Here is a 23,130-nt window from a genome sequence, read left to right as displayed (position 1 = left end):
GGCGCACTTTAAGGGCGCACTCACACTAGGCCTAGTCTCCTGTACTGTGCTTTTTTGAGTCATCTTAGTCAGACTGGATTTTGGGGGTCAAGCGTGCTCAGGCATGGTACGGATTGCCTAGTGTGAGTGTTCCCTAAAATGACTATGGATGCACTGATGTACCGGTTGAACATCCACACGGGCCAATATTGACCCTGCTGACAAACGTCGGCCCATCAGCTAATAATGTGTCACGTACCGACATCCCATTAGCATGTGTATCTGTTGTCTCACATCAATTTAATGCTGGCAAGCTAATACTAGGTAAATGGAAAAGATACACATTCATACGCTGATGGTAGAGGCTGCTGAGTAAAGAGTCCATCAGTATTAACTCATCCATTCATACACATTCACACGCTGATGGTAGAGGCTGCTGAGTAAAGAGTCCATCAGTATTAACTCATCCATTCATACACATTCACACACTGATGGTAGAGGCTGCTGAGTAAAGAGTCCATCAGTATTAACTCATCCATTCATACACATTCACACACTGATGGTAGAGGCTGCTGAGTAAAGAGTCCGTCAGTATTAACTCATCCATTCATACATTCACACACTGATGGTAGAGGCTGCTGAGTAAAGAGTCCATCAGTATTAACTCATCCATTCATACATTCACACACTGATGGTAGAGGCTGCTGAGTAAAGAGTCCATCAGTATTAACTCATCCATTCATACATTCACACACTGATGGTAGAGGCTGCTGAGTAAAGAGTCCGTCAGTATTAACTCATCCATTCATACACATTCACACACTGATGGTAGAGGCTGTTGAGTAAAGAGTCCATCAGTATTAACTCATCCATTCATACACATTCACACGCTGATGGTAGAGGCTGCTGAGTAAAGAGTCCATCAGTATTAACTCATCCATTCATACACATTCACACACTGATGGTAGAGGCTGCTGAGTAAAGAGTCCATCAGTATTAACTCATCCATTCATACACATTCACACACTGATGGTAGAGGCTGCTGAGTAAAGAGTCCGTCAGTATTAACTCATCCATTCATACATTCACACACTGATGGTAGAGGCTGCTGAGTAAAGAGTCCATCAGTATTAACTCATCCATTCATACATTCACACACTGATGGTAGAGGCTGCTGAGTAAAGAGTCCATCAGTATTAACTCATCCATTCATACATTCACACACTGATGGTAGAGGCTGCTGAGTAAAGAGTCCGTCAGTATTAACTCATCCATTCATACACATTCACACACTGATGGTAGAGGCTGTTGAGTAAAGAGTCCATCAGTATTAACTCATCCATTCATACACATTCACACACTGATGGTAGAGGCTGCTGAGTAAAGAGTCCATCAGTATTAACTCATCCATTCATACACATTCACACACTGATGGTAGAGGCTGCTGAGTAAAGAGTCCATCAGTATTAACTCATCCATTCATACATTCACACACTGATGGTAGAGGCTGCTGAGTAAAGAGTCCGTCAGTATTAACTCATCCATTCATACACATTCACACACTGATGGTAGAGGCTGCTGAGTAAAGAGTCCGTCAGTATTAACTCATCCATTCATACACATTCACACACTGATGGTAGAGGCTGCTGTGTAAAGAGTCCGTCAGTATTAACTCATCCATTCATACACATTCACACACTGATGGTAGAGGCTGCTGAGTAAAGAGTCCGTCAGTATTAACTCATCCATTCATACACATTCACACACTGATGGTAGAGGCTGCTGAGTAAAGAGTCCATCAGTATTAACTCATCCATTCATACACATTCACACACTGATGGTAGAGGCTGCTGAGTAAAGAGTCCATCAGTATTAACTCATCCATTCATACACATTCACACACTGATGGTAGAGGCTGTTGAGTAAAGAGTCCATCAGTATTAACTCATCCATTCATACACATTCACACACCGCTGAAGAAGCAGCAGGAGCAACTTGGTGTCTTGCCCATGGACACATCGGACATGTGGCTGCAGGAGCTCGAACCCCTGACTTCAGCTAGAGAGACAACTGACCACTGAACCACAGCTGCCCCGTCTAACTGCTGATACATAGAAGATTTGTTTTTTATTGGGCAGAAGAGGTCACATGTTGGACCATATTTGTCGTTTTGGTCTTGTCTCGACTCAGTCTCAATCCCTTAATGTCTCGTTCTTGCCCTGCCTTGGTCTTGGTCTCGCTCACCCTGACTTCATAAAACACGATTTAATGAATGTGTCAGTGAGATAATGAGATTTAAGTAAGTGCGTCAGTCTAAAATGTTTTTAACTCCCCCTTGATGTGTGTTGGAGATTTTCTGATTCTCACAAACTGCAGGAGGTGTGTGAGCTGCTCCTCTTCATCCAACCCGCTCACTGTGGAGGCTGCGTCTGTTACCACTCCTCCTCCACTTTATTAAAGAAACTTACCTACCACCCATAATGTCAATATCTCACTGAGTAGATCAACGTTCTATGAAGATATATGGAGGGTATAAAATGGTGTAATGATGCATTAACGTGGTTTCATGTTTAATCCAATTGCAAATGAGAGAGAACATGAATTCCCCTTTAACTGAGGAGGACTATCTACGGTGAGCCTAAAGGGACAAAATACCAAGAGATGAATCGTCATTAACTAGTTATTATTGACAGCCCTAGTTTAAACTCCTTTAAAACACAGCAGTTGATAAAAACAGGTCTTATATTTTTCAGGGTGGTTATTGAAGACGGAGCGAGGTGATGTGTGAATCCTAAAATGTCTTTCTCCTCGTGTATTTCAGGGCTATCGTACAGGCTATGCCTACCGTTTCCCTGTGCTGCTGGAGCGGTCGCGGACGAGGAGGGAGGTCGAAGTGCCCGCAACCGCCACAGCTTTTCACCAATTTGATGACGATGGGGTCCACCCAGCTCTGAGGCAGCACCCGTTTGCTCAGCGCCAGCAGCAGGAGAGGACCCGATGGCTCAACACCCCGAACACCTACCAAAAAGTCAACCAGGAGCAGGCCAGCCCGGGACACCGCACCACTGTGAGCCTCCGGGAGCCATCACTTTAGATTTATCAAACAGATTGAGTCAAGGAGAAAGAAGGTTACAGAGCAGTCCTGACGTCCATTGTTCCCTCTGATGTAGCAGATAATGTGACATGGAAGTTGTGACCTAGATGATTCTTGCTACAAGAGGTAGCAGTAGGTAGTCTACCTGCAGCGATGAATAAATCATAAATCAAGTCTCTCCTGTGTAAATGTGTCTCTGAGTCATGACTGTCTACAATGAGTGAGAAGCTCGAGTCCCGCTGGCTGTGTTGTTGTCAGAGCTGTGTTTACATGGACGGGACGGCCGGCTCCTCCCCTTGTGTATAAAAGCTGTTTTAGTCAAGAACTAGAGAGAAGAAGAACATACTCACTGATTATTTAGATGTTAGTAAGAGTTTTTAGATCACGCTCATTCTGTGTCAGTTTACATGAAATGTGAAGCTACAAGCTAACTAAAGAGCGCTAACATTAGCATGCTAACACAACAAAGCAGGACACAGGTGAGCCAAGGGCAATTTTGTGCAGTTGTGCTTGACTCATTCGTGTGAACGGGAGTGGAGAAGGGTTGGAGGTGTGTCTCTGGAGGAGGGCGGAGGCTTCAGTATGGAGGAGGTGTGGGCAAACAGCAGTTTGTTTTGGTTTCATACTGGCGCTCAAGGGCGACATCTACTGGATCAAAAAGTTGCACATTCTTCCTTTAAAGGATATTTAAAGAAGCTGGAGAGCAGAGGGCTAAAAACTAACGGGAGAGATTAATGAGCTATGAGGAGGAAAAAGGCTTAACTCATCCAAATATGTGGAGCTATTTTAAGAATTATGACCTGTGCGTGGAGGAGACTTGGTGACAGAGTAATTAACTCGCCGTCTCTCTGATGTTTTACACAGAAATCGGTTTCATTTAATGTAGAATCCACCAGAGCTTTGTGATTCGTGCAGAGGCTGATGTACTGTGTTGGAGTGTTTGTTTTGTGCTCTTTGGAGAAAGGATGAAGCAGAGCTGCAGCGATGAGTCCTCACGGAGACAAAAACAACATGAGCCTGGTTGCCTTACATCAGTGGGAGGAGCTTAACTCTCCCCCTCAGTCCCTCCCACCCTCCTCTCTCTCCTCTTCTCTGCATTGCAGGGGAAAGCCCACTGCTCTATTTTATGACTGCTGCAGTGCACAGTCTGCCCTCTGGTGGACAAACGACATGTCAAGGCTGCATGAAGAAAAAGACAACAAATAGTTTTTTAATCGAGCGAGTAGCTTCAATTCTGCAAAACCATGTCTGAGTAAAAAACCCAGACATAATCCTCCATACTCATGGGCGTGTTAAACATTTAAAAAGGTAGTTTCTAATATTAAAAATGGATATTGACATGTTGTTTTGTCCTTTGTTTTCTCGTGTTAGTGGTTGAAAGCAGAAGAGGTGACCCAGGCCGGCAGTACATCCATCAAGATCGAGACCCCAAACCAGTTTGTGCCTCTTTTCACCAACCCTCAAGAGGTCATCGAGGCACGGAACAAGGTGTGGCCTCTGCTTCTGTACCCCACAGTCCCTTTCTGTGCCGTGTGTGTGTACTGTAACATGCATGCATGCAGAGATGTTACCAAATACTTTGTTCCTCTTCATAGATCCGACAGCAAAATCGTCAGGACATGAAGACAGCCGGACCACAGTCCCAAGTCCTCGCTAGCGTAATAACAGTGGACAGTCCTCCGGTAAACTGCAGCCTCACTCTCCTTTATTTCCCTCCTCTCCATCCCTTCTCTTGGGCTGAAGAGTGAATGCCGTAATTTTGTGTCTCTTCTTGTCGTACAGTCACCAGTCAGCCCGCCGAAACTTCCTCCGGAGCCTGAACCTCCAAACCCCTTCAACCAGCTGACAGACCATGAGCTGGAGGAGTATCGCAAGGAGGTGCAGAGGAAGCAGGATGGAGGGACCGACGGTATGACCTTCAGATACACTCAACTGACTTCATTAACTCCATGAGTTGTATTTGTTCACAGCAGATTTCTGTTTATTCTTGAACAGGAGTTATCCTCAAAGCAGAATTAGAGTAAAGTTGCATTCAGATGAATCATTTGGTTACCAAATATGTCATTCACAGAGTGACCATACGTCCCGAGCTCCGTATCCCGAGTCCCCACACATATCTATAAAGCACTAATACGTCCCGGTTGTAATCAGTCCCTGTCCCGGTTTAACCAACCACAACAACACATCTGCTGTCTAAACCAATAGAGAAACATCACTAAAAAAGCTCAACACTGATTGGTCTGATCATGTGTTAATCAATCCCATGGTTGTGGCTGTTGCTTAGCTAGCCTAGCTTATCATGCTAACAGGACCTGCTGTGTATCGACAGGTAGCCGAGCTGCCATGCTAAACAGGAAGTCACCGTTCTCCAAAGAGCTCCAGGAGAATTCGGCTCCGTGTCCACCTAGCTTCTTGTTTTTTTTTATTAAGCGGCAGCGTCAATTGTTTTCAGTGAGTAGAGAGCTGTCGCTGCAGTTAGCAGCCACCTGGAGAAAAAGTGCAGTGCCCAGCGTCTTTTATTCCAAATGCTCCACCATTTATTGAGCAACTGTACCGAGCGAAAATCTTTCAACTTTTCAGAAAGGCGCTGATGACGTCACCGGCGCTCTTTTCTAAATGTATGATATTCCCCTAAAATAAAAAACATGCAGTAAAAAGTAACGGAGCAGTGTCGGTCATACAGCGGTCGTTGTCAACAGACTGTTGTCATGGAGACAAGAGGGACTCGCAGTGCTTTTCTTCTTAGCGAAGAAACACTTCATGCAAACACTCCCGAGCGCACAGCCAGCTCTTTTCTTGACGGAAAGAAAACGCTAGTGGACATGAGGCCTTAAATCTTCCTTTGAAAAGTACCAGCCAATGAAGATACTGCGTTTTGTACACACTGCAAGAGTCTGTTTTCAGTCGACCACGGTGGAAACGCAGACATACAAAGCCAGATTAAGACGAGCAAAAGCTTCCTTTTTCAGCATGACAGCTCGTCTACTTGTGGTCACGCAGCAGGTCCTGTTAATGAGAGCTGGAGCTGAGGCGGGTTTTAAACCTCCTGACAAACCGTTACACGGCGCCCGCCTGTCAATCAGGTCAGCTACACGCCTTATTGTGAAGCTAAGCAATAACCGAAACATCAAGATTGATTGTGTTGTTAGCGTGGTGTGTTCATTCATGTCTTGACTGTCGTTTTTCAATGGTGTGATATAAGGCTCTCTGCAAACTTTTGGACATATAGTGTATCACTTGATGACTCACTTTCACTGATAATGCTTACTTTCTTCTGACCTTCCTGAAGGAAGCTGTGTGAAGCATTTAAATCCCGATGATTGCTGCCTTTTCAAAATAAACTTACTCCACGTTAATTTTTATTACATGGTCAAAAAAAGAGTAAGATGCAGAAACAGACTTCAAAATCAGAGCTGTCAGCATTAACTAGTTAATCACAATTAATCTCAGGTTATTCTGTCCCTTCAGGCTCACCGTACATAGTGGTCCTCAGTGTCTCCCTGTAGTCTCAGTGATGTAAAAGAAGGACACTGCTGCATCTTTGAATGTCTCATTTCACTTTAACAAACTCTCAGACAGCTCAGCTGGCGAGTCCAAAGTCATATCCACCTTATGACATCACACATTGCCCTTATGACATCACACATTGACCTTATGACATCACACATTGACCTGAACACATCACACATTGACCTTTGTTACCGTTCCTTTGAGCTGTTTGACCTCAGTTTGGGATCCCTAACCACTTTCTGTTTCTGTGCTTAACTTCATGTCCTAACCTTCCATCTACAGGAAGGGCCTTACTTTATTTCAAAATAAAAGCACACAGCAAGTAAAGTGCGGTCTAGTCCTGTTTTTTTTGTAAATTAAGATAACATTTGTTTTGATTTGGGCGATGTAAGAATAAGTAAATGTGATTGGATTGATTAAAAACGTACTGATGGTCATTCTGAGGCTCAAAATGCGACACACAGCCTCCTTCTGGAAAAAAAAAATGTCACCCACGACTGTCTGTTCACTTCTTCGTGCGTCATTAACCTGACTTCTTGCACAGCCGAGCCCTCACTGTGTCTGTGTGTCTGTGTTTGTGCAAGTAGGGGAGGAGGTGGCTAGTGACAAGGAGTCTCCCCCTGCTACCTCCCCCACAAAGGGTCCTCCCCTCTCAGGTGAGGCTTTGCAGAGCGGCGCTGACTGTCTGCCCTGCTCGCCTCGCACGGCGCGCTCATACCGGCATGTGTTACACCTCCTCATGTGTTACACCTCCTCATGTGTTACACCTCCTCCTCATGTGTTACACCTCCTCATGTGTTACACCTCCTCATGTGTTACACCTCCTCCTCATGTGTTACACCTCCTCATGTGTTACACCTCCTCCTCATGTGTTACACCTCCTCATGTGTTACACCTCCTCCTCATGTGTTACACCTCCTCCTCATGTGTTACACCTCCTCATGTGTTACACCTCCTCATGTGTTACACCTCATCCTCATGTGTTACACCTCCTCATGTGTTACACCTCCTCATGTGTTATACCTCCTCATGTGTTACACCTCCTCATGTGTTACACCTCCTCCTCATTTGTTACACCTCCTCATGTGTTACACCTCCTCATGTGTTACACCTCCTCCTCATTTGTTACACCTCCTCATGTGTTACACCTCCTCATGTGTTACAACTCCTCCTCATGTGTTACACCTCCTCATGTGTTACACCTCCTCCTCATTTGTTACACCTCCTCATGTGTTACACCTCCTCCTCATGTGTTACACCTCCTCATGTGTTACACCTCCTCCTCATGTGTTGCACCTCCTCATGTGTTACATCTCCTCCTCATGTGTTATACCTCCTCCTCATGTGTTACACCTCCTCCTCATTTGTTACACCTCCTCATGTGTTACACCTCCTCCTCATGTGTTACACCTCCTCATGTGTTACACCTCCTCCTCATGTGTTGCACCTCCTCATGTGTTACATCTCCTCCTCATGTGTTATACCTCCTCCTCATGTGTTACACCTCCTCATGTGTTACACCTCCTCATGTGTTACACCTCCTCATGTGTTACACCTCCTCCTCATGTGTTACACCTCCTCCTCATGTGTTACACCTCCTCATGTGTTACACCTCCTCATGTGTTACACCTCCTCATGTGTTACACCTCCTCCTCATGTGTTACACCTCCTCATGTGTTACACCTCCTCCTCATGTGTTACACCTCCTCATGTGTTACACCTCCTCATGTGTTACACCTCGTGTTAGCGGAGAGACTCTAACAAATGATGTTTTGTCTGTTTTGAGGAAACCACCTGAGACAGTAAACACAGTCTTTCTCACTCAGTCACTACCGGGTCACTTCTGACTTTTGGTACGTTCCCTTTCCGCTAAGATTCTGCCATTTGTAAATTTGTCTCAGCGCTCGTCAAAGTGTTAAACTTTTGTTATTTGTTTTTATAAAATGGAACACACTTGATGAAGGTTCAGAGGGACCGAAACGTTGGGGTATTCTTTTTTAATACACTGGTGATACATCACAAGAGTAGTGTGCAAATTTTTTTCTTTTCAAGTTTTATAAAACCTAAAAACGTTTCTGAAAAATGAAAATTTGTCACAAGCTTTGTAAAAGTGTGTCCCACTGAAAAATGAAAATTTGTCACAAGCTTTGTAAAAGTGTGTCCCACTTGATATATTGGGTGTTCATTTCCCAGCCACCGTATTCAAGTGATTATGTAGCTAGTTCCAGGATTTTACTCCTTTTGCAGAAAAAGTTGTTTGAGCAAAAGTTTTTTTTGCAAAATGAAACTTCCCAAGCTGCCCTGCTGGATCTGCTGCAGCACTGAAGTCTTAGGAGTGAGTTTAAACATTTTCTAATCCATTAGCCCGAGAGTCGATGGTTTCTCCCTCCATTAATACACCATAAGTAGATCATTTGTGAGTCTCTCTGCATAAGAGATGAGAGGTGGTATTTTAACCATATGAGGCCCAAACGATCCTCCCAGCTGCTTTCAGGAACAAACACTGGTTGTCAGGTTTTGTCTGCATGTGTGATGTTGATATCTGTGTCATAAAGCATCTGAAAAGACTGACGCAGATTCAGCTAATGGCACTAACAACCTCTAATGTTCAAGAAGCTTTGCTAGCAAGACACATGACCCCGAATAGAGCAAGAAGATAAATGCATGCACAGATTTCATGATGAGCCAGAATGTCTTTACGAGCCTTTTGTCTCAGTCACTGTTTTTCAACCCTCTGTAGTGAAATCCATCTATCTATCTGTTCTTTGTTTCTGTTCTCTGTATCTGTGATCTGTATCTGTGATCTGTTTCTGTTCTCTGTTTCTGTTCTCTGTATCTGTTCTCTGTTTCTGTGATCTGTTTCTGTGATCTGTTTCTGTTCTCTGTATCTGTTCTCTGTTTCTGTTCTTTGTTTCTGTGATCTGTTTCTGTGATCTGTATCTGTTCTCTGTTTCTGTTCTCTGTGTCTGTTCTCTGTATCTGTTCTCTGTATCTGTTCTCTGTTTCTGTTCTCTGTTTCTGTTCTCTGTGTCTGTTCTCTGTATGTTCTCTGTATCTGTTCTCTGTTTCTGTTCTCTGTTTCTGTATCTGTTCTCTGTTTCTGTTCTCTGTATCTGTTCTCTGTTTCTGTTCTCTGTTTCTGTATCTGTTCTCTGTTTCTGTTCTCTGTTTCTGTTCTCTGTTTCTGTTCTCTGTATCTGTGATCTGTTTCTGTTCTCTGTTTCTGTTCTCTGTATCTGTTCTCTGTATCTGTTCTTTGTTTCTGTTCTCTGTATCTGTGATCTGTATCTGTGATCTGTTTCTGTGATCTGTTTCTGTTCTCTGTTTCTGTTCTCTGTATCTGTTCTCTGTATCTGTTCTTTGTTTCTGTTCTCTGTATCTGTGATCTGTATCTGTTCTTTGTTTCTGTTCTCTGTATCTGTGATCTGTATCTGTGATCTGTATCTGTGATCTGTTTCTGTGATCTGTTTCTGTTCTGTTTCTGTTCTCTGTTCTCTGTATCTGTTCTCTGTATCTGTTCTCTGTTTCTGTGATCTGTTTCTGTGATCTGTATCTGTTCTCTGTATCTGTTCTCTGTATCTGTTCTGTTTCTGTTCTCTGTTTCTGTTCTCTGTATCTGTTCTCTGTATCTGTTCTCTCTTTCTGTTCTCTGTATCTGTTCTCTCTTTCTGTTCTCTGTATATGTTCTCTGTTTCTGTTCTCTTTCTGTTCTCTCTTTCTGTTCTCTGTATCTGTTCTCTGTTTCTGTTCTCTGTTTCTGTTCTCTGTATCTGTTCTCTGTATCTGTTCTCTCTTTCTGTTCTCTGTATCTGTTCTCTCTTTCTGTTATCTGTTTCTGTTCTCTGTATCTGTTCTGACACTCCTTCATATAGGGCACACTTCAAGTGTTTTTGTCTTGTCTCAATAGTAAGTACAAAAAAAGTTTGGCAACCCGCTTATCATAAAGCATCATTTTCATCTGCTCTGACATTCCTTGCATGTAGCGTCGCAGCTCCAGCTGATGTTTTTTTTTCAATTAATATCCGTTCTTCTTTTTTTTTCCTGCTTTAGCAGAAGAGGCAAAACCCGACTCTCCAGCCATACAGAACGGAGGCGAGGAGGAGAAGCAGACGACGGAGGAGCTGGAGAAAGGGATGAAGGCCCTCTCGACCAACGACACGTCCTCCACGCTGGCAGCTCCGCCCGCTAAACTGCAAGGCGGCACGCCTGAGGGCTCTCCCTCCAAGTCCCCGTCCAAGAAGAAGAAGAAGTTCAAGCCTCCGTCGTTCCTGAAAAAGAGCAAAAAGCAGAAGGAGAAAGCGGAGACCTGAGGGGGTGCGGTCGACACAGACCTCGGTGAAATAAACCTCCTGTGAAACATTTGTTAGTGTGTGACGGATGAGTTCACCACATCAGATGCATTCAAACGCCGTCGTTCACACGCACGCGGCGTTCTAAGAACATTTGACTGTAACATCAGTGGTTACATCTCTGCAGGTTACAAACACTAATCATCTCTTTCACAGATTCTTTCACTGAGGTCTGATGCTTCGTTTCGACGCTCCACGTCTCGTCACACAAACAAAACAAGGTGTCCCTGAACTACTCACGTCTTATTTTCACCTGCTGTGCTATCAAACTACCATTACCTAACTTCACCGTGTAGACGGTCACACACGTTGCTTTTCTCTTAACACTCGGGTTACACTTGTTTCATACCGTTTTATTTTGTATCCACAAGTCACAGTCAGAACATCTCGTTAAATGATGCACCCTTCTACCATGTATAGGCACTTAACCACATGTATATTTACATTTTAGTACATTGCATTTGTTGATCATCATAGACATCCTTCCTCTGTAGTCACGACTTGGTTCTAGGTGTTGCAGGTGTAGCCTACTATGTGCGAGCACAGTTTGTGTAGAGATAAACTCATAGCTCCTCTGAATGCTGGTTCGGTGTTAAACTATCAGCCTATTGAAATTACTACAGCAGGGATGAACAATGAAAAAAGGAGAGCAGGGGAGTATACTGGCTAGCCATAAAAACAAAACAATCCGCTCTGAAAGCCACTAAAAAAAACCGACGATGCATAACAAATCTCTTGCTTGCCGATGCAGTTTCTCCCCGTAAACGAAGGTATGACGGTACTAAACATTCCACTTTTCTCGTTTTCTTTGAAATGTTCGTGTGTATGCAAAATACCTCTTAACAGTTGTAATATTTATTTTCTGTTTTAAGTAGCTGTTAGCAAAAAAAAATGCTGATGTGCGATGTTTTGCTCATGGTTTTGAATTTATTTATTTGACATTAGGATGTATTATGTGAGTGTTGCAAGGTTCCCATGTATCAGTCATTAAAGATCAACTTTGATTTAAAACCAGCTCGATGTTCAGTTTTTTTTTTTTGCTTTGTCCTCCTCTATAATTTGATCAAATGTTAAAGATGCATTTTGGAGAAAAGGGGCGGCTGTGAAAAGTTGCTGTGGCTCAGTTGGTAGAGTCGGCCCTCTCAACAGGAAGGTTGAGGTTAAGATCTTCAGCCCATGATGCAGCCACCACATGTCTGATGTGTCCATGGGCAAGACAGTTAACCCCAAGTTGCTCCTGCTGCTTCATCTGCGGTGTATGAATGTGTATGAATGGATGAGTTAATGCTGACGGACTCTTTACTCAGCAGCCTCTACCATCAGTGTGTGAATGTGTATGAATGGATGAGTTAATACTGACGGACTCTTTACATAGCAGCCTCTACCATCAGTGTGAATGTGTAGGTGTGACCTGTGGTTTGAAAGGGCTTTGAGTAGTCAGAAGAATAGAAAAGAAATATACAAGCTCAAGTATATTTACCATTTAGCTCATGAATGGAACGTCACTGACTGCCTTTTTCTCCTTCTATCTATCCATCCACATCGGCAGGGATGCATTTCTCGGCATAAAACACAAAAACGTTCTCCTCCAGGTCGGTAGGGGGCGCGCCCAAGAAAACAGCTCACCGGAAGTACACATAAAGAGACAACAGCCTGCTTCAAAGCGGCGAACATTTATGTTTACCTTCACCACATCCACAACAGTGTGTTAACATTTTTCACCTCTAATTAGTTTCTATAACTCACTACATCTCGAGGAAGGCGACGGTTGAACAATTTAGAAGATGGGCCGGAGCAAAAGTCGGAGTCCTCCAAGACGAGGTAAAAAAAAAAGACAAAGAAGAAACTCAACGCTGGTTAGCTTCATGCTAGCGACGTAAACATCTTGATACTGTTCGAGGGGAAATAATGTTTAGATGAGTGGATATAAACTTACTTTACATTATATTTATACAAAAATATTGAGATTATTAAGTGCATCAGATCCAACGAACCCAGAAAGCTCGGTTACATTTGTGTAAATACAAAGTATTTACACAAATGTTTGTATGCTAAGTTTATTTATAGTAGATGACCTGAAACCTGTTTTCAGGGGTTTGGTTTGGTATTCAGTCAGTAAATCTTTATTTGTATTGTGCCAATTTAAAACACATTTTACCTTTAGTCGAGTCGAGTCTTTACAAAAAGAGCAGATAAAAAGACCTTACTCATTATTATATTATCTATAAAGACCCAACATGAATCCATCATGAGCAGTAAGCAACATTTAGCAAAGTTACAGTAAAAACTTGAAATGAAACCGTGGAAACCAGACTCATGATGATCAGACATCTGATGAAACTGCACCAGGTTTGAACAAATGGGAAAGAGGGATATGAGGCACGAGAGCTCAGGAGCTCCCAGGATGTGATTAATATCTAAGATTTATGGTGACTTGTGGTAATATGATGTGACTGCACAGAGGGAGAGAGGAGCTTAAGTTCCCCTGGTTGTCTAATGCATTGCTCAAAGGCACCTCAGCAGTGCTCAGCTCACCTCTCCAGCTACCAGACCAATTTCCAGATTTGGTCCACACCTGGAATTGAACCGGCCACCCTTTAGTTCCCAACCCAAGTGCCTACAGACTGAACTTTTGGAAACAGCAATAAATGAGTCTGAACTGGACTGAACCGGTCTCCAAATAACCAAAATCAATGATTTTGGTTATTTGTGTTTTTTGTAAGAAGTGAAAAAATCAATTCAAATCGTAAAGCTAGTTTGGTTTGAAAAAAATCTTAGATTTTATTTTTAGGCGTTATCATCCTATGGCTTACATGCAGATACTCTATACCAGTGGTTCTTAACTGGTGGGTCAGGACCCAGAGGTGGGTCGTGAATGTGTGCCTGGACAAAAACGTGTGCAAAAAAGTCTGGGAAGTGTTTTTTTAAAGAAGTATTTTTTTGTCTTGTACCGACTGAGGTCGAAACTGCACAATTTTTCAGTAAATAAATCTGATTGGTAGAAAAATATCAGTCACGATTTTTCAATGAGTAGTTGGGTCCTGAGTCTAGACGAGTTGAGAACTACTACATGTTAGGATTCGATCTGGGTTAATCTTATGATAAAGTGGAAGGGTAACAATACAAGAAAGTCACATGTCGTCTGTGGAGAGTAAAACAGTGAACAGTGTGTGTTTGTCAGTTTGCCCAACATTAAAAAATCAAATTATCTTACTGATGGTTCTCTTTCCTGCAGAGAGAAGGCGTTCCCGCTCAGCTTCACGGGACCGTGAGCGAAGGCGGAGGGAGAGGGAACGCTCTCGTTCTCGTGATCGGGACCGAGAACGTCGGAGAAGTCGCTCTCGCTCTCCTCACAGGAGGCGTTCAAGGTGAGGATGCACTCAATAACAAACAATGGCATGTGTGTATGTTTTTTTCTAAGCAGGAATTGTGTCGTGTGTAACTATTGATTCCAAACATCAGACACACCTGAGTGAATAAGAGCTGCGTGCTTCACTTCACACACATTCATCTGCAACCTAAAACGATTTTTAAAAACAATTGTTATCACTCTCAGATGCTTTATTGACTCGTAACCTGTACTGAAGCCATCTTTGTGCTCCCTCAGCAGGTCTCCTCCTAGACGTCACCGCTCCTCCTCCCTCTCTCCATCGAGACAAAAAGATCGAGACGAGCGCAAAGACGGGAAGGAAAAGGCGTCGAAACCCATTCAGATCTCAGGTATTAGACATATGTTATGACCCCCTATGTCTCATATAAATAAGGAAGAAATGCATCTTTTTCAAGGCTAACGAGAAGTTTGAAATGTTTTTTTTAATCAAAATTCAACACCTCTTTCTGTTCTACAGCTGAAGACATGCAAGGCAAGACAGAGGAGGAGATAGAGATGATGAAACTGATGGGCTTTTCTACGTTTGACAGCACCAAGGTGAGGGTGTCATATGTTGTACCGCCACAAGGGGGTGCAGTTTATTCCAAACTGGGATTCTACAGTACATCTTAACTGAAGGTTGTCATGATACTGTTGTTTACATTCATGTTGGTGGGCCTGCTGTCTGAACTCTGATTTTTAACAAAGGTGAATATCTATGACATCAGAGCGTTATAGAGTCTCAGTGCACGTTGCCTCATCACATTGTGCTCACTATTTAAACGTGTTCCTGCCCTCTCCATGTTTTATCGACGGCCTGATGAAGGTCTTTCTTTGTCACAGTATTCATCACCCTGAAACAACAATCTGAATTTGAAAGTTCACGTGAGGGAGAACCTTAGTTGTAGGTAGGTGCAGTTTGATCTTTGAAGTCAGGGGTGCACAAAAGATGAAATCTAGAGGATGACATGTAGGCAAAGTGTCATGTCCAGCTCATAGCCCATTGAGTGACCAAATGGAAACCTGGAAACTGAAGCAACCCAAAAATCCCAACATGAACCAAATACAGATGACGGCTATAAGCGTATCTGCAGCCCGACACATCTTTACCCTGTTACTAAAAGCCGTGTTAAGGAAACACTTAAGGCAACGGAAAACAAAATAGTTTGTCAAACGCTTTCAAAACGTTCAGCACCAAGCACAGCGCATGTCACTTCAGACGTATCGATTAAAGCCGTTCTCACATCTACACACCGCAGTAAATATCAAGTAAGCCATACAACATAATTACACTGATTTAATCTTAGATGACTCATTGCCATTGATTTTACCCACCATGTGACCCTGCTCAGTCCGTTTTAGTTAGTTGTAGTTTGTATGTGTACTGCTGCGTTGGTTTTATCCCAACGCCCCGTTTTTCTCTTTTTCTCTCTGTGGCTCGCGTACACATGGACAGGGAGGGGGCTCTACGAGGCACTGGTTGTTTCTTAACAGATAATCCTTTAGTTTTTATTTCTCTTTTTCTCCCTCAGCAGAGCTCGTTAGCTTGAGCTTGTTTTACAAAGTGGAGATAACGGTGCTTTAATAATATCCACAGCTATGATTGAAATGTTGACCTCAGTCATCAGTCAGTCAGCTCGCCAATACAAAACACCACACTTCAGTTTGTCCACCTTCAAAATAAAAGCACTAGATGTCATGTTAAGTATTTAACAGATGCAGTGTGGACAGCGAGCACTAGATGCTGCGACATGATATCTAAGACTTAGCTGTTAGTAGACGGTGTAACATATGAGACTCCTCTGGATGGGTTTGTAGATTTGTTTTTGGGCTGAACAAATTAAGGAACCATCAGACAAAGCCTCGTATTAAACAGACAAATCCAGTTCAGCAGCTCTGCGTGAATCATCATCCTTCACAAAAGAAGTCAAAAAGTGACTTTTATAAGACAAGCTGCTGACCCTCCATTTCTAATGTCATGTTTAATTTACATCATAAACTCTACAGTTCAATCCTTCCAGCGTCTTTAAGTGTGTCGCGGTTTTCATTTGAGTCTGAGCAGCTTTAAGAGTTTCACTGTGAAGCAGCCGAAATGAGATGAGATTCAACTCCACCAGAACTATCAGCTCATTTTTTCTTAGTCCTTTTTATTAAAGCAAACACCAGAGTGTTATGATGTGCAGTGTTTCCCCTACCATTATATTAGGGGGGCGGCCCAGCCCCCCCTGCCCCCCTTGAAGGTCAAGTAAAAAAAAGATTTATTTTTGGTCTTTTTGTACCTTTATTGTAGAGATAGGATAGTGGATAGAGTCCGAAATCAGGGAAAGAAGTCATTTAAGGATACCTTTCCGATAGAAAAGGACAGCTGTCATTAAAAATAACACATGAACACCAAGATTCCTTCAGGTGTTTGTGTCGGCGTGTCTCCCTCCACCCCCCCCCTCCCCCAAAAGCTGTGAACCTAGGGGAAACACTGATGTGTACATTTGGTGATTGACAATTTAGTCTTTAGATAGACAGACATTGACAACTAGACCCTCCTCTACAGTTCTATCTCTGACGTTTGCATTGACCTTAAATGTTTTGAAAAAGTTTTGTCTTCCAATGTTTTTTTTTCTAACAATGTGTTGAACAAACGTTGTCTTCAAACAGGGGAAGAAAAGCGCTGCAGCGGCCAACGCACACGCCATCAACGTGAGCATGAAGAGGAAATACAGGTACGTAAACAAGACGACTGTGCAGCATCTGAAACTCTGCTGACATGACCACCACACACAATGAATCACCTTAGATAAACTGAAGAGATGTTTATGAAGTAACTCTTTGAACTTCCTGTGTTGATCAGGGGGTGGGGGGGGGTGAGCCCTTTAAGCGTCAACCCGTCTTATTGTAGCCAATCACCTCTGCAGGTGTTTCTATGCAGACATCCCGGCTCTCCCATTGGTGCTCGGTGATGTAATCTGCAAGTGTTGCGAGGGTAACAGTGATACAATGTGTGTTTTTTTCCCCCCTTATATATTTATTATTATTTCAGGCAGTACATGAACAGGAAAGGAGGATTCAACAGGCCACTGGACTTCATCGCTTAGAAGACTCACCAGCTCACAGTGACCCCCCCGAGAAGATCCTTTCTCCCCTCAAAGTCGTGAATAATCAACTGTTGTTTACTGTTCTTATTATTATTATTTTTTTTAACCTCAACCTGTGTTGTGTGCATCAGACCTGTAAATAACTTTGAAGGTAAACATACATGTAAATAACTGCTTTCTGTTTGCCACAGCTGGATATTATTGATAGGAGAGCTGTAGTGTCTGGATCTGGTTATTTGAAATAAACCCTTTTTAAAAGTGTGTGGTTGTAGTCCTTTTATATGAGAAATATTTATAAATATTTTGGCATCATTTTGCCTCTTACATCTGACATATGCAGGTTACAGTGTTACTGTAGATGTCCTGATACATGACTGAACATCTGTAAATGCATGAATGTGATATTAGTGTTGGAGAGTAAGGGGCAACAGGCTGAGGATTTAGATGGTTTTTGTATCATTGTTAAAATAGCTGGATTAGCTTCATGTAATCTAATACACATAGTTCTAGATAAATGAATGGGTAAGGCTGATTCCTCATCCGGGGTGAAAGACTGAGAAGCATCTTTATATGAGGATGAACTTGTGTCGGTTGTTTTTAACGTGTGTCCGTGGTTTTCACATCCTCAGTTTGTTGCAGGCATTTTAAAGCTATCATGTCACACGGGAAGACTCGTGTTGCGCATGTGCGAATATATGACAAGCGGTGAACCAATAGCAAACGAGCATGTGAAACTGGCCAATCGCTGAACGGGAAATAAGAAAACACCACAGAAGCCAATCATTGCAATACACCGCGAAACAAACAGCATGGCATAGGGGGCGTGGCTTCAGTCGGCGGGCGTTGTCTCTTAAGCTCGTGCGCATTGTGACCAATAGCGAACAAGTTAGTCATAAAGCAACCAATGAAGTTGCTCGAGGATGTATCCATTGTGGCTCTCACGAGTGTAGATCATCCAATGGGAATTAGAACCAAAATGGCTGAAGCAGGCAGCCAGTTGCAGTCAACGGTGGGTGCCCCCCCCCCACTCGGCGAGCGACGGCTTTAACGTCCAATAGCAGCCTGATACGCTATTTCCAGTAGCCAATCATATCACAGCATACTGAAGCTTTTGTGGTACAGTAGTTGTGCTGTAGTCCTGATCAACAAGCCACTATTTTGGAAGCAGTTTGATAAACACTAGCTGGTTCTCCGTCGATGTCAGTCGCTAATCTGCGATCTCAACGAGACGTGACAACTGAAACTATCTAGGAAGAAACCGACGGTTTAACTTTTAAACAGACAGCTCGTTTTTCTCCGTGATATCAGAGCTCGTCGTCCGTGACAACCGAGCACAGAAACGGAGCTGACAGCGGGGTTAATTTCTGTTTTTTTTGTTGATATTTTTAAAACAGCTAAGAACTTTTTGACACTTTTTTGTCGCTAACGAAAGCCAAACAGAACAACAGCCGGCGTGTTTTTATTTTTTGTTACATGTCAGTCCACTTTACTGTTTCTATTTGACAGCTAGCTGGTTTTTTTTGTCGACTGAATTTTGAACCATTAGCGTTAAGCCAATCAAGAAGGCAGAGCTGTGTTGCCATAGAAACAATCTTAAAGGAACGAGAGCGCTCTGATGTTGTGACGTTTGTTACAACCGTTAACTTAAAAAAAAAAAACAGAACCCGTTTGTTACGCTGCAGAAGTTAACGGTTACACGTTACCGGAAATATTAAACTGAGAAGATCAAGTCACAGGAGCTGAAGCAGCCGGCTGTGTACATCCACGGGATCCCTCATCATCGGATTTTTTTTATTATCATAACAATATCTGTGTTTTATTGTTAAAAATGGCGGCGATTGGACTGGTGCAGATGTTGATCGAAGCAGCCGAGTACCTCGATCGCAGGGAGCGAGGTAAAGTGTCATCAAATTGCTCTGTGTTGTTTTCCTGTGACATAACAAGAATGCAAATCACCCACGTTAATGCACACGTCTTTAAACCCCACAGCAGCTGTTTGGTGTCTTAAATGAAAGAATCGGGTCATGCATCAGATATAGAAATGATGAAGGATTGTGCACAACAAACCACCTACACACACAGTATGTGCTCATCAGTGTGCAGGCATGTTTTGGGGATCAACTGCAAAAGTGAAAATAATACCCATGTTGTTGTTGTTGTTTTTTTTTTGCATTTCTTCTGATAAAAAAAAAGATGCATGCATATGTGGCAGCTGCAGTCAGATGTGCAGGGAGACATTGTTTTCATGATGGCCCCTCCTTTCCCTCTGTTGTGGTTTGCTGCTGGGGTTTATTTCAGTTCAAGATGACATCATGGTCCAGGCTGAGGGAGAAAACACCGGAGGAAAAAAGCTACTGCAGGGAATCCATTCATTGCATTCTTGCGCTAAAGCAAAAGAGCATTGCTGCTGAGTTTAAAATAATAAAAACGATTCCCTGTTGGTTGGGCTTCCTTTCCACTGTGGCTGTGTGTGTGTGTGTGTCATTTGCCTGATATCACAAACATGTGACCACTATGTTGTTTGTTTGCTTGCAGAAGCTGAACACGGCTATGCCTCCATGCCACCCTTCATCAGCAGCCGAGAGACGGAGAGCTTGAAAAGAAAGAGCAAAAGCAAGAAAAACACAAGTAGCAGGTAAAGGCCATTTGGCTCCTTGTGGGCAAAAAAATGTTTCCAGCGTCATTATTCAGCTTGGCAACAACAAAGCGCCCCATATCCCTACTGAGTGCAGAAGGATTAATCTGTTATTCCCTCCATTTCTTCACCTCATAGTCTCATTTTCCCTTTGGGATAGAGAAATCATATTTTGCATTGTTTTTTTTTGCGCAGTTTTTTTGTGGCTTTGAAAATCTATTTCCTACCTGTGATATAACATTCAGCTCCTCTCCCACTACAATGAAAGGGTTATAATAATAACATGATACAGGCACAAAAAAAAAAGTCCCATTGATTTCTAACACCAGTGCACAAACATTTGAAGCGTGTCATGGCGGTGTGTGTGTTGGTGCCTACATGAGTCCTCTCCTTAAAGCCGTGTTTTCACTTCCTCTCGCCTTCTTTGAAGTGTGTGTGTGACTGACAGCAGCAAACATCAGTCTTTGTTCCATAGTGAATGGCCACTCAGTGAAGGCAAAGTGGGTCAGTCAAGGTGACTGCAGAAGCCATGTCAGTGAGGGGAGGGAGGGAGGGGGGGGGGGGGGGAGGCATGTCCTGATAACTCCAGACACGTCGTCAGAAACAAATAGTGTACATGCAGAGCCTGTGACCAGCAGTCCTTGAATCGGTCACATGAGGACACATAGGTGTTACATCCACACCGATCGATGTGCGCTCTGTCATCAGGTATCAGGATTTTAGATCTCAATATGAAGAAGTGAGTTAATGCAGTCCCAGCCGGACTTCATGGTGTTTGTTATTAGCAGCACACGAGAAGCTCGGATAGAAATGCCAGGAAAAAAAAAAATTATCCAATTAGTGTAAAAACTGAAAATTCATGTTTGGCAGACAAGATGAAAATATGGAGAGATTGTAATAAAGGCTGAAGAAAATAGATTTCTTTTGGGGTGACATTAGGGGGGCCTGTTTCTTCAGCAGACTCAACATTTAAAATGTGCTGCCCCTCACCACCGAGTGCCTCTTTTTCATCAGGGAGATAAACAAGTCAAAGTCAAAGATAAATCCCCCGCACAACACGTCGAGAGGCAATCGATTAAAGCGTACAATCCTAACAGCTTGTTCGGTGGGACGCAGCGGCAGCAGTGAACTATTTTTGATGTAGCATAGCAACAGGAGCACTTTAGAGAAACAGTCAGGTCATATAAGGGAAGCTGTTAACCCTTTCAGTGTAGACTTGTGCATGTGGACTAGTCTAGCTCTGTCAATCACACACACACACTCCCACTGGGCAGAAGGCATTCCTCTGCCAGCTTCATGTGTTGAAATAAGCACATACAGCACATGAGAGGTGACGCATATAAATAGGTATCCACAGGCCTCTTACCTTCTTTAACCCAATGTACATCCAGCTCCACCATCTGTGATCCCTGAGACGGCTGCACTCAGACATTAAAATATGCTGTAAAGATGGCCGGCGGATATCGGATGATCGCTCCGTTTGCAAACTTTAATCCATTTTTATGACAGTGTCTGAATGTGAAGGTGTTAGATAGATAGATAGATACTTTATTGATCCTGAGGGAAATTCAAAGCATCCAGTGAAGTGTCTCCAATGTTCAGTACTCAATGTATGGAGCAGACGAGGTGACGCATGTATACAGGGCTTATAAATAGGGTCATGTATGGACTTGTTCCCCCTCGTAACACAATATGTTTAAGACGCTTTATTATCAGCTGATCGTAGGTTAACTGCTCCTGACATGTGAGGCGTCCATACCTTCATATCAATCAAAGAACGCACACTTCAGTGAGTGGACTGCTGCTGACGCTACTCTCATTTCTGGTTGATCTCTTCATGATTTTCTCCTTAAATTCTTGACGCGATTAGCTTCATGATTAGTGATGCAGCAAGTTGCACAAGTCACATATCGATGAGTCCACCCAATGAAAGAAAGAAAGAGAAAGGTTAAACATTTATTTTATTATAAATGACCAAACAATAAGTACTGTGGCGGCTAAGATTGAAGAACGCCACACACGAGACGTGGGGCTGTACCTGTGACTCATTCATATCAGAATACAACTCAAAGTCCGGACTAACGTTTGTCGATTTATTCAACAAAAAAGTGAAAAATAATTCTAAACAAACGTTCCAAGAGATGATGCTAATTAGTTAGCAAACATGCAAACCCGCTCGCTCTCTTTTTGTCTGCCTCCAGCCGCTTAACTGAACAGGTGAGATCAGGTCAAACCACGCCCACTGCAAATTTCTGAAAATTTCATCAAACCAATGAATTATGACTAATCAGATGATCGTTTAAAAAAATATCTGCTCTTTGAAAGGAGCTCTGCTGAACTCCATTGTGTGGGTAAAGAAATGTCAGCTGATCCTGAGGTGGAGGTCATTGTGCAGCGTCCTGAGCGGGGGGCAGGATGTGCAGCGTGTGGAGCTCAGAAGACGCCTCTACATGCTTAAGGAAGCTCTTTATTTTTAGACACGCGTGGTGAAGAAAGTGTGTGGGAGCAGCTCTGTGTGTGTGGAGTAGACCACTAGCTGCTGCAGACTCCTCCTTGTTTGCTGTCATTAAAACCTTTAAGCTTAGCGGCCTTCACGGCGACCGTTTGCTGTTGTTTAACTTGGAGGTTATGTCGGGCTGCAGCTGTGAGGACTTTATCAGCCGCTACTCATCACTACTGAAGGGCAGCACAAGCACTCCTGATATGAAGAAAGGTTTCTGCTCTGACCCTCAACACGCAGACCAGCTCTGTTGTCACTGGTGGAAAAGTGATTCTTTAATTGATCTGAAATGTAGGCCAGGCAGCCATGTTTGTTTGAAGTCAAGTCACACCAGCACTCCCAGTTTCTGTTGTTTTCCCTGTGGTGTGGACCTATGAGTAGTGGGGGAAGGGAGTCACCCTGTCTATATGTGTAGTATATGTGTGCATGTGTGTCAGTAGTAGTGACTCCCCCCTCCCCCCCATCGCTCTCTCTCTCGTGTTTTCCCTCTCTCTCCTCACCTCCTCCTCCTCTCTGTGTTTTTCCTGCTCACTCTCGGCAGGCAGAGGAGAGCACCAGCTCCTCCATTACATAGATGGAGAGTCCTCCCCCACCCGGCACACAC

At 43.2% G+C, this 23,130-nt stretch overlaps 3 protein-coding genes across 11 annotated transcripts in view; all 3 read left to right on the top strand.

The window, feature by feature from the left end:
• Positions 1-11,946, top strand: part of add2 (adducin 2 (beta)) — a 30,047-nt gene extending 18,101 nt beyond the window's left edge. For 2 of the 7 annotated variants that reach the window (XM_061037260.1, XM_061037261.1), the window contains exons 10-15: positions 2,801-3,046; positions 4,445-4,561; positions 4,669-4,755; positions 4,856-4,982; positions 7,168-7,239; positions 10,634-11,946. In XM_061037260.1, coding sequence (XP_060893243.1) covers positions 2,801-3,046; positions 4,445-4,561; positions 4,669-4,755; positions 4,856-4,982; positions 7,168-7,239; positions 10,634-10,893 — 909 coding nt within the window. In that variant the 3' untranslated portion in view covers positions 10,894-11,946. The remainder of the gene's footprint in view (positions 1-2,800; positions 3,047-4,444; positions 4,562-4,668; positions 4,756-4,855; positions 4,983-7,167; positions 7,240-10,633) is intronic. The other 5 variants (XM_061037262.1, XM_061037264.1, XM_061037263.1 and 2 more) reach the window with 5 other exon arrangements.
• Positions 11,947-12,551: 605 nt separating this feature from the next.
• On the top strand, positions 12,552-17,652 carry snrnp27 (small nuclear ribonucleoprotein 27 (U4/U6.U5)). Of its 2 annotated transcripts, none has more exons than XM_061037276.1 (6): positions 12,552-12,753; positions 14,168-14,300; positions 14,543-14,652; positions 14,781-14,860; positions 16,955-17,019; positions 17,337-17,652. In XM_061037276.1, exons 1-6 carry the CDS (start codon positions 12,717-12,719, stop codon positions 17,389-17,391), a joined length of 480 nt encoding a protein of 159 aa, XP_060893259.1. In that variant the 5' UTR covers positions 12,552-12,716; the 3' UTR covers positions 17,392-17,652. The 2 variants fall into 2 exon arrangements, with proteins under 2 accessions (XP_060893259.1, XP_060893258.1); XM_061037275.1 differs by having other exon boundaries at positions 12,553-12,753; positions 14,540-14,652.
• An 851-nt stretch (positions 17,653-18,503) lies between these two features.
• mxd1 (MAX dimerization protein 1) overlaps positions 18,504-23,130 on the top strand; it is a 68,065-nt gene continuing 63,438 nt past the window's right edge. For both annotated transcript variants that reach the window (XR_009673064.1, XM_061037274.1), the window contains exons 1-2: positions 18,504-19,286; positions 19,927-20,026. Coding sequence is in view for 1 of the 2 variants with exons in the window: in XM_061037274.1 (XP_060893257.1) it covers positions 19,220-19,286; positions 19,927-20,026 (167 nt within the window). In the remaining variant the exon portion in view is untranslated. The remainder of the gene's footprint in view (positions 19,287-19,926; positions 20,027-23,130) is intronic.

This window comes from Labrus mixtus, chromosome 5, assembly GCF_963584025.1.
Source record: "Labrus mixtus chromosome 5, fLabMix1.1, whole genome shotgun sequence".
NCBI lineage: Eukaryota > Metazoa > Chordata > Actinopteri > Labriformes > Labridae > Labrus > Labrus mixtus.
This window is presented reverse-complemented; position numbering and strand designations above follow the sequence as displayed.

Coding starts and splice junctions, on each gene's coding strand:
- snrnp27 (XM_061037275.1), top strand. CDS start 12,717: ATGGGCCGGAGCAAAAGTCGGAGTCCTCCAAGACGAG. Junction 14,653..14,780: donor GAAACCCATTCAGATCTCAG/GTATTAGACATA, acceptor TCTGTTCTACAG/CTGAAGACATGCAAGGCAAG. Junction 14,861..16,954: donor CTACGTTTGACAGCACCAAG/GTGAGGGTGTCA, acceptor GTCTTCAAACAG/GGGAAGAAAAGCGCTGCAGC.